Genomic DNA, 10576 nt, shown 5'->3' on the forward strand with positions numbered 1-10576 from the left:
GGTGGGGGGAGGGAAGTAAGATGGGGGAGGGAAATTGTAAAACTCAAGTAATATCTTTAATAAAAATAAATTTAAAAAAAAGAGTAGCACTGAATGAAAAAGATGAGCTAGATGGTGACTTGTGCATCAAAAGGAAAGAACTCTATTGCTAAGATCAAGGCCTTTGAAGTATTTCTCTTCTGAATTTTGATAATGCTTTCATTTATTATAGTTAGGGTATATATTCTTCAGATTCATCCTTCATTCCTGGAAACCCAGTGATCTTTCACTTCCTTGTATGCCTTATAATCTTCATTTCTTATAAAGTTCGGTATTCTTTATCAATCTGCTACCCAAAGACCCCCCCCTCCATTGTGGGGCACATTGTTTGCTCTCTTTGGGTAAAAATTCTAAAAGTGGGATTACTGGGGCAAAAGCATAACAGTTTTATAAATTTATTGTATAAAATGTTATTTCTTCCTAAAACAGTATTTCATCAATGTTCCAGATATTTCACAGTATTTCCAAAGCAAAATTTCATAGCTCTGCCAGCAATGAATTAACTCACTTTCATCTATTAGAATGAATGCTATTCTTAATCATATTTGCCAGGTTGATGTTGCAAGGTGAGTGTCTTAATTGTACTTCATCACTGAATTTCAGAAGCATTTCCTTAATTACTAGCAATTTCTTCCCTCCCCCAACCCCCCCCCCCCCAGTAGTTGAGTATTTCAGCTTTTCCTTTTGAAGACTGAGAACTGTTAGTATATTCTGGCCACTTATTTATCAGGAAATGACTTAAAAATCATTTTAATTATTTCTCATAATGGTACTTCCAATACCAACATGGGACTGTATACTCTGAAGTCATCTTTGATTTTTCCTTCTCTGACCTTTTATATCCAATCAAGATACAAGTTCTTTTGAAACCATCTGCACAATAACCTTTCAAATATGTCTCCCCCCTCTTACTCATTCCCATAGCTACCACCCTAGCTTAGGTCCTCACATCCCTGGAATGGTTTATTTAGTCTCTTAAGTAGTCACCCTATATTTATAGGTTCTTCCCTAAAATCTGTGCTTTCTATAGCTTCCCAAACAATATTTCTAATGTACCCATCTGATCCCATGGTACACATTCCCATGCTCAAAAACTTTCAATTAGCCCTCACAGTCCACTGAATAAAACTCTCTTTTATATTTCAGTTGGCCTGGAGGTCCAAATCAAATGTCACTTTCTGAATTATTCCTTGATCCTACCATCTAAAAGCAATCTTTCCTTCTGACCTTCCTCAGGCAAATGTTTAGAACCTCTCATAGTGTTTAACATAATTTGCTTTGTCCCTATTTTATCCTCCCTCTGCAACTCCAGAGGATGATCTTCTCCAAAACAGAATCTATCTTATCTCCCTCCTGTCTTCCCCACCCCCAGCCCCCTATAGGAAAGGCAGAAATTTGTTTTCTGATTGGCTTAAGCTCTAATTTTAAGTGTGAATTCAAACAGAGAAATGTGGATTGTTTCCATGGAAACAGAAAAGAAATTCTGGCAAAAGGATGCAGGCACATGTATTGTATATAGATAATATGGTTTCCAGCCCCCACTGAGTATAAAGACAGAACTGGCTTGGAAAGAAAATCTCATAAATGAAGCCAAGTTCACAAGTTTTTCTGATAGCATGTCTGTGAGGAGAAATGTAGCAGATTTTAGGGAATTTGAGTCAGAAAGAATCCAACTTTGGCAACATGAGAGCCTTTAGTTGCAAAACTGTATTACTTAGGGTTGGGGGAAATGGAGGAGAGTATGTGACTGCTGAGACTCATTGTGATGGGATAAAGGTCTTTGCTTATCCTCAAGGGCTAACTGGCCAAGTTCAGGCATGGTGTGGAGTAACAGGATCCACAAATCAAACAGAAGAGCTTTACTGTGTGGGGATTTTTCCTAATTGGTCTCATCCAAGTATGACTGCTCCCTTACTCTAAAGATCCATATCGGAGGTGATGGCCCCACAGGATGCTTAAACTTGTCAGATCAGAGGATGAAGGAGAGGCAGGTAAAAGGTTAGATCAAACAGTCAGGTGGGGGTGGGAAAGGGAAGTGAAATCCTATCATAAAAGGCTGGAGGGAATTGAGAGAATGATTAGGCTCCCTGTCCCCTCCCAACCTCCTCCTTTACCTCTTTCTCAGGGTCCCTAGACCCACTATTGACCAACCAATGAAGGCAAAAGGGGTTTCACCAGCATTGAAGGACTTGCCAAAGGCAGGTTGCTCAACAGCCCTTAGACTGGAAAAGGAACAGTCAGCTTCTGAACCAGTTGGTACAAGGCCTTCAGCTTCCTCTTCTGAACCATGAATCCTGGGCCCTTAAGACCATCTGCCAAGGACCAGCCTAGGTTAGGGGGTCCCAATCCGAGCTGTTTCCATTCAAGCTCACTTGTCTATCCAGAGGGTAGGAAGAAACTGTCTACACACATGTACCATCAAAAATTGAAAATTCCCTGGAAGGGAAAAGCTCAGACACACACAAGCACACTCAGACACAAACAGAAGGAGGGGTAAAGGTAGTTTCCTCAGCCTGACTCACCTAGAGGTTAAAGTGCAGTGCCTCCCTCATAAATACTGTCCTGCCGAGGCTGGCCCATTCTGGAGGGGGCAGAGGGAGCTTTGTAGACCATCCAGGGGCTCCACAGCTGGACCCCATCCAGGGCCATCCGGTCCCCAGGCAGGACTTGTGGCTTCCCTCACCCCGGGCACCAGGGACACAAGTGGGGAAGGCTCGGAAGCCCTTTGGGGAGAGCAGGTCCGAAGGAGCGGAGGCGCTACGGGAAGGCTCGGCTCTCCTGCGCCACTTCACCCCGCTGCCCGTGCCCGGGGCCCCAGACTGCTGCATCCCGTGTCTCGGGGGTCCCCGCCGCCGCCGGGGGGGGCTCCTGCTGACGCTGTGGGCCCCCAGCGGGGCATCCCCCCACTAACAGGTGCAAAGGCGGCGGGCCGGAGCCTCCTGGACAGGAGGCTGCCCCCACCCGCGCCCTCGGACACGCGCGGCGCACCCAGCCAGGATGCCCGTCCTCCACACACGCCCCCCGGCCCCCCATCCCGCGCCCCTCGCGAGCGGGCGTGCGGCGGCCCAGCCCCCTCACCTCCGCGCGGACTCGCGTGCTGTGCCGGCCGCCCGTTACTGTACGGCATCCAGATCTTCTTCAGGGGGTTCTGGGTGAGCTCCCGTGGGGAGGCCATGGGGATGGGCCGCGGGACTGGAGCAGCTAGCGGGCCGGGGGCCGCCTCCGCCTCAGCCCGGGGCCCGGGCCTCCCCCTCGGGCGGGGCCTCCAGGCTCCACCCGCGTCGCCAGGACCGGGGCTCCGCCTCCGCCCCGCCCCGAGCCGGGGTGACCCCGATCCTCCGGGAGCCGCTAGAGGGAGGCCGCCTCCCCAGGACCCCCGGCGGCGCCGCAGCCCCCCTCCGCCCTTCTCGGAGGCGCTCCTTCCACCCCTTACCCCTGACTCCTCCTGGGGACCCCCAAGGGGGACTAGCCCCGTGCCTCCGGAATAGACCCTTCTTCCCATCCTGAGCTTCCATTTCTCAAGTTCAAAATGAGGAAGGGCTAGGTATGAGGGTCTCCGATGGCATGTGTGTGTGGGGGCATTCAGGAATTGCTGATCCCTGAAGATGACTTCATTGGCAAAAGAATTTGGATTAATTTAGTGTTTATGATCTTGGGAAACAACCTAAGAAACTCATGGGGTCCCAAGGACCAGAAACGCAATGGGTCTAGTGGGTCTGCTCAGGGCTCTGGGGTTTGGAGAATGAAGTAAAGGTACTTTCCTTTAGACCTCCAAGAGAAAGAGAAGGGAGCAATAGAGCCAGGGGGAAAGGCTATGGGCTGGACCAAGCCAGAGGCCAAGAGGACCTGGAGTTTGCCCTCTTGCCCAGGTTTCAAGCCCACGAAGTGTGAGCTCTGTCGTTTCATGACCAACTGTGATCACTGAAGTGAACTCCATGTGGCTTAATTCGTGGTTCCTATCTGGATCTACCTTCATAAGGCAAAGGGCACTGCGGGATACCCCTCTGAGGCCCTTCAGCACCATCTCACCCCATTCCCACCCCCAAAGCTCAGACTAGACTTCAACCCAAACTCCATAATCTATCCTCTTTCCCAGGCCTTCTCTGTCTCATCACTGAAAGGGTTTCTCCTCCAAGAAGTCTTCCTGGATATGAAATCTGAGTCAGAGAACCTTAGTCTGAACCTGGGTTCTGCCACTTACTATCTGAGGGATCCTGAGGAAATCAATTAACCTCGTGAGTTCAGCTTCCTGATCTGTAAAATAATGACATTGGATTAATAGTTCTAACTCTATGAACACCCAATCGCTTTATATTTATCCTATCACTATCCAGTTGATGACAGGATTCTACCCCCAAATTTCCTCCCATCTCCGTATTTATGCTTCTCCATTCCTAGCAGTTCATGAAGTGATGCTATTGCCATGCACATCCTAATGTTTTTGTCATCTATGTATCCTTGTAAACCAATGCCCTACAAATACATATGTTCTATGCTGAACCCTCAATTATTGGGCCAAGTCTCTGATAGGGTTTATTGCCATCGACATCATGGTGTCTTATGTCTAACCAGACCAAAACCAATGTCAATCCCAAGATCAACTTTAGAAACTCCAAGAAATCTGGTTCTGGTGGTAGTGAAAGATATAACCAGGAGACCAGAGGAAAAGCCCCAAACAAGAATTTTCTCCCTACCCCCAGGTCTGGTATACTAGTAGGAACTGACATAGATAAACCAATTCCTTAATCATATATGAATAACTTGAACATGGGGCCATAGTCAAGGTCACAGGGTCCAGGTCACCTCCAGAAGACTAGGGTAGAAGGGAGCTGAAGAAGCAGATACCTCTCTTGTCAAATCCCTTTTCATCACATTCTTCTTAGAGATCAGACTACTCATATCACAGATGGAAAAAGACCAGGGTACAAATGATAGTTTTAAATAATGCTTTAAGGTTTATAAAAGCACTTTTTTTTTTCACAACCCTATAAGGTAGATACTATTTTACAAAAGAGAAAACTGAAGTAGAGGATAATTAATTTAACCTAGGTCACATGGTATCTGAGGCTGAGTTTGAATTCGAGTCTTTCTGACTCTAGATCCAGTGCTCTAGTTAGTTCTACCACACATAAAGGACATGGTTCGATATCTAAATAATTTCTCCCTATCCATCCTTCTCTGTTTCCACTCCCTACTCCATTTAAAGTCTGCTAAAGATGTAAAAATGTACCCTCCCTGAGGAAGTAAGCACCCTTGATTCATACTTGGTTTCCTTGGGGAATATTTAGGACTAAGGTCTTTCCTGATCCTCCTCCTTCCCAGACTCCTGGCAAACTTGCTTACTCCCAGGTACCCTATGTACCAAGGATAGATTTCACAAGAATCTGCCAACTTGAATGGGAAAAAAACCCCTTTATTTTCACTTCTATCTAAAATTTAGCATTTTTATAAACTAATAATTGTAATAAATGCATTCTCAAAAGTGTTCTGCCAGTTTGCCAAAGGGGTCTCAGACATACAAAAAAGGTCACAAACCCCAGCTGTACACCAGAGACCATCAAACCTCCAGTGTTGCATTGCTGAGAAATGAGATCCAGGGGGTATTAAAAACCAAGAACAACTGAGAGGCTATTCCTGACATAAGCTTGTACACACTCCAATTCTAGCCTATCTTCCTAGCTCAGAGAGGTAGAGGAGTTTGACTCCTGGGCTGCAGTAGGACTTTGTCAAGCCTTGACAAGATCATTAATGAGTTTCAACTTGCCCAGACCTAAGGGACAAATAGAGGAATGGACACGAACACACACATAAAAGCAAAAACAAACATTCATACATAGATGCTCAGGCAGACCTTTCCAGTCCCAGAATGGCCTCTCCCCGGGGACTTAGGCCGTGGGAGCCCAAGGCAAATTCTCACTGAAATTACTGGTAGATACTTTCCCAAGAGCTCTCAACCCCCCCCCCCCCACTCCCAGGAGTGGAAGAGACTGGGGAATTAATCCTTGTGGTAAAAACTAATGAGGGACCCTTCCTATTGTAGAATCCATGAGTGAGATGAGGGGATGAGCCTGGTTCAGAGTAATTCATGCCTAAATAATTGCTCCTCCCCCAACTAGCTCTTCTGACATCACCTCTTCTCCTAGCAGACCAAAGCAAACTCCCTGATCCCAAACACACAAAATCCTAAAGCAACTACTCCAATTAGCTCTTAGTTCTCCACACACATAGTAGGCAGACAACTCAGATCCTCATAAGGTTGAATTTAGGGTAATAATGAATTTATATTCATTTCCATCACTGGGTAATTCCCCCAGAGCCTTTGATGACTTTCCATTGCCAGAGAATCAATTTCTTGTACCTCAATCTTGCCATTCAAGGTCCACTACCAACTGACCTCAACATTTCCTTTATTCTTTTCACCCTTTTTCTGTATTCAATGATTTAATACTAAAATAAATGCTTTAAGAAAAAGTTGTCACTTCCATCTCTCTTCTCATTTGTACCCTTAAAAGACAGCTAAGCAAAATCAACACACTTATCACATGGGACAATGTCCCAAACTTGTAGCCTACCACTTCTCTACCAAATCAAGAGAGATGTGTTCAGCATCAGCTGTTTGAAGTCCAGCTAGTTCATCACATTAATCTTTTTTTTTTTTAGGTTTTTTTGCAAGGCAAATGGGGTTAAGTGGCTTGCCCAAGGCCACACAGCTAGGTAATTATTAAGTGTCTGAGACCAGATTTGAACCCAGGTACTCCTGACTCTAGGGCCAGTGCTTTATCCACTGTGCCACCTAGCCTCCCCTCACCACATTAATCTTGATTTTTTTTTCCTGTGTTGCTTTCTATTTACATAATTGTCTCATCCTTTGCCCATCATCACAGAGGCTGTGGTCATTCCTGCTCCACAGTCTCATTTAAAAAAATATATGGTAATTAAGTGATCTATTATTTATTTCTTTGCCCAAGGTCACACAGCTGAGCAATTATTGTCTGAGGCTACATTTGAACTCAGGTCCTCTTGACTCCAGGGCTAGTGCCTCTATCCACTGTGCCACCTAAGCTGCCCCAGCTAGTCTCATTCTACCACCAACACAGCATTCAAACCTAGCTATCCTTCAGGGTCCAACTGATTTCATATCCTCTAGGAAACTTTCCCTAACCTCACACTTAAGGATTTTTTTCTCTGAACTGTGCTCTCCAGCAGGAATGGAGGGGGAATGAAGAAAGAATAGAAGGGTAATTTATTTTTAAGGTGATGAAGGAAAAAAGTTACCTGCATGTAACTGTTCTTTCTATCCTTCCCTGCACTATCCCAGTTGGGAAAGAAAGAGGCACCTAGGGGATGAAATGATCATGTAGTTAATATTGATTGGTCAATGAATGAGCCAATGAATGCAACCCAGTATAACAAGTGGACAAACTGGACAAACCCTAGATTGGCAAAGAAGTGTTTGGGAATCTTCATGCCTTTCTAGGGCTCCCAAGGAAGCCTAGATGCTGGTCTTTGGAATCTTGGGCTAGAGAACTTTAAAATCAGGCTACAAGGTTTAGGAACTATCCAGACTAGTTTGTCATTGATAGTTCTTTTGCTCATTTTAATTTTCTTCCTCATGAATTCTTTCTAAATCTGGTGATTCTCTTTAACCTTGTGAAATGATTTAAGAAAACACAATTATGTATATGGACTGGAGAGTGGGGATACAGAAGAAGAGAGAGGAAGTAGAAAGATAAACTAGGGCACTTCCCTAGGGAAGTGGAAGGGTAATTAAGGCTGGAGACTTAAGGGAAAAGGAACAGGTTTCAGAGTCTAGGGAACCAAATAGTATTCAGGAACCCAGAAAGCCAGGGATTCAAGTGCCTAAAAGTTGAGAGTTAGTTGCCAGTGAATGTTTAGAAGGTGGGGAAAAGGCACTATGAATGAATTTTTAAAAAGTGTTGGAATTGAATAGGGAAAAAAAAGAGACCAGCAAGCTGGGAGACCTTTTACAGAACCATAAAGGTCTGAGTTTACAATGACTAGAAAATGAGAGCTAGAAGATATTGTGGAGGTCATCTAGTTCAACCCTTCATTTAATGGATGCCTGAAGCAACACAGCAGCAAGCACTCTGAAAAGGATCTAGCCAAGACTGCCACAGTACAGTGTGTGACAAAGTAGATAAGTCTTCCCTTCTCTTGGCCTTGGTTTCTCCATCTTAGGGCTAGGTAACAACCTCTGTGGTTACTTTTGTGAAGACTAAAGAATCAATGGCTATGAAAACCCTTTACAGAATTCTGCACAGATGTAAGGGAGAGCTGTCACACATACTATCCAGATGTGAGACTCAACACATCCTATTCATGTTATGGGGGGGATTCACATGTCTTGTACAGATGTGAGAGAAGGTTGCACAGAAGAGGGACCATCATAAAACCTAATTCATATGTTATTGGGCCATGGGATTGTCTTGTTCAAAAGTGGTCCAAAACTCCTTATTGGCCAGACTCCTTAAGCATTCCCTCCACAACCCATCTCCAGTTCTCTTGTTTACTCTTAATTTTCTACTAACCTTCACACTCATTCACTTCCAGCCAAATTAGTCTACTCTGTCTCCAGATCACCTTCCTTTGTTCATCCCATCAAAGAATATCACCTCCATCTCCATTCCTCAACCTTGTTGTCTACTATCACCTCCCCATCTCCATTCCTCAGCCTTGTCCACATAGCTATGGAAATTCTTTCTTGGTGACCCAGTTCAGATGTAGTCTCCTCCAAGAAATCTTCACTGATTTTCCCAACTGATCTCTCCCTCCTCAAGTTTCTTATAGTACTTTGCCTTGTTTGCAACCCACGTTTGCACTTTTTCTCCCTGGTATAATAATTATGTGTGTTATTGTCCTTCCCCCGCCATTAAACTGCAGAGTTCCGGGGAGCTGGGTCTTCAGTCCTTCATTCCACAAGAAGGTAAGCTGAAAGGAGGGGGGAGGGGATGTTTTTAGCCGGGAGAAGAGGAGACTCAAGGGACACAACAATAGCTGACTTCAAGTATCCAAAGGGATGTCTTGGAGCAAAGGGATTCTGTTTAGCTTTTAGAGGGAAGACCTAGAAGCAACTTGTGGAAGAATCAGAGGCAGGTTTTCGCTTGTTAAAGGAAAAACTTAATAAGAGCTATCCAAAAATGCAATGGGCTGCCCCTGGAGGTAATGGGTCCTCTCTTCAAGCAGGGGCTGGATGACCGCTTACCGAGCCTGTGGTACTGAGGGATCTTTTCTATCCTCCGAGGTCCTGGCCAAATCTCACATTCTGGGTCCTGTAATTTTGATGGTTGTCTTTTTATCTCCGCACAAGGTTTCACCCACGTGAGGTTCTTAAATGTGTTTTTGTTTGTTTCTTAAGGAATGGAGAAGGGGGGGTAAGTTTTCACTAGACACTGACTTGTAAGCTGAAGACCCAAATCTGGAGGGGACTCCGAGGCTCTGGGGGGGGGGGGGGAGAAGGGCAACCTCCACATGGATGAGTCCTGAGCCTCCCCCCACCGCTCAGGACAACCTCAGGGAAGAAGGGTTATTTTTAGCTCCCATTTCTGCCCCACCCCCACCCCATACAGCAATTGGGGGTTAAGGGGGGGGGTCAGGAGTCCGGGGCTACTCGCAGGAATCATCCAGGAGCCCCGGCGGAGTGAAAGTGGGAGTCAGGCTCTCAGCCGTCCCAGCCCCAAGCACCAGCGACGCCGGACGGACAAACTGACTGGCCAGACAGACTGACCCACTCCTTCAGCTGCAGGCCCCGCCCTCCCCCTCCAGTCCAGGCTCCCCCAGGACCCAAAGGTGGACGGACGCCCCGGCGCACACCGTGCTCCCCGCGAGCCAGAGGCTCGCTCCAGGCGAGGGAGGAGGGCTTGGGGGGGCAGGCTGAAACCCAAGATAACTCTGCCTGGGACCCCGTCGCCCCCAGTCCCAAGGCCCGGGACCTCTCCTACCTCTGAGACCCCCGTGAGGCCCTCGGTGGCTCTCCAGGTCGGACATCGGGACCAGCCCGGACCCCCAAGCCCAGAGCGGAGGCGCTGTTTGCTCCAGGGGCCAGGACCCACCCGGGCCCGAGGGCGCAGGGGCAGCCCCAGCCCCTCCTCCGGGGCCCCGCCCCTGGAGAACACACCCTGGCTCCGCCCCTGCACGCCCCAGCCCCCCCCAAGTCAGAGCCCACTTGGGCTAGGGGCTCCCTGCCTCCGCGGGTGAAGGAGAGAAGGGAGAGGTGGGAGAAGAGAGGGAAACTTCCCGGCCCGAACCGCGGCCAGCGGGGCCACCCCTGGGAGGGCCAGAGCAATGGGGGAGGGGGCTCGGGCTAATAAACAAGGTCTGTGGGCCCGTCTCACACCCATCCGCCCCATCACCCCAGCTCTCCTTCCCGCCAGCCCTGGTTCCTGGGGAGAAGAAACTGAGTCACTGACTTTATGTGCTCCTTCCCGGCCCCCCTGGTCCTGGAGGCAGAGATGGGAAAGCTGGTGTCCGCTGCCTAAGGGCACCCTACCTGAGGGTCTCTGAGGGCTGCCAGCCTTAG

General features: G+C 47.5%; 1 protein-coding gene across 8 annotated transcripts in view; it reads right to left on the reverse strand.

Moving 5' to 3' along the window:
* LOC141495859 (6-phosphofructo-2-kinase/fructose-2,6-bisphosphatase 4) overlaps positions 1–10104 on the reverse strand; it is a 73266-nt gene extending 63162 nt beyond the window's left edge. For 4 of the 8 annotated variants that reach the window (XM_074197672.1, XM_074197673.1, XM_074197671.1 and 1 more), the window contains exon 1: positions 3118–3307. In XM_074197672.1, the coding sequence (XP_074053773.1) occupies positions 3118–3214 (97 nt within the window). In that variant the 5' untranslated portion in view covers positions 3215–3307. Of the gene's footprint in view, positions 1–2561; positions 2943–3117; positions 3309–9262; positions 9283–9998 lie in introns of those variants that run through there. The other 4 variants (XM_074197676.1, XM_074197680.1, XM_074197677.1 and 1 more) reach the window with 4 other exon arrangements.
* Between the last annotated feature and the right edge of the window lie 472 nt (positions 10105–10576).

This window comes from Macrotis lagotis, chromosome 8 (genome assembly GCF_037893015.1).
Source record: "Macrotis lagotis isolate mMagLag1 chromosome 8, bilby.v1.9.chrom.fasta, whole genome shotgun sequence".
NCBI classification, from domain to species: Eukaryota; Metazoa; Chordata; class Mammalia; order Peramelemorphia; family Peramelidae; genus Macrotis; species Macrotis lagotis.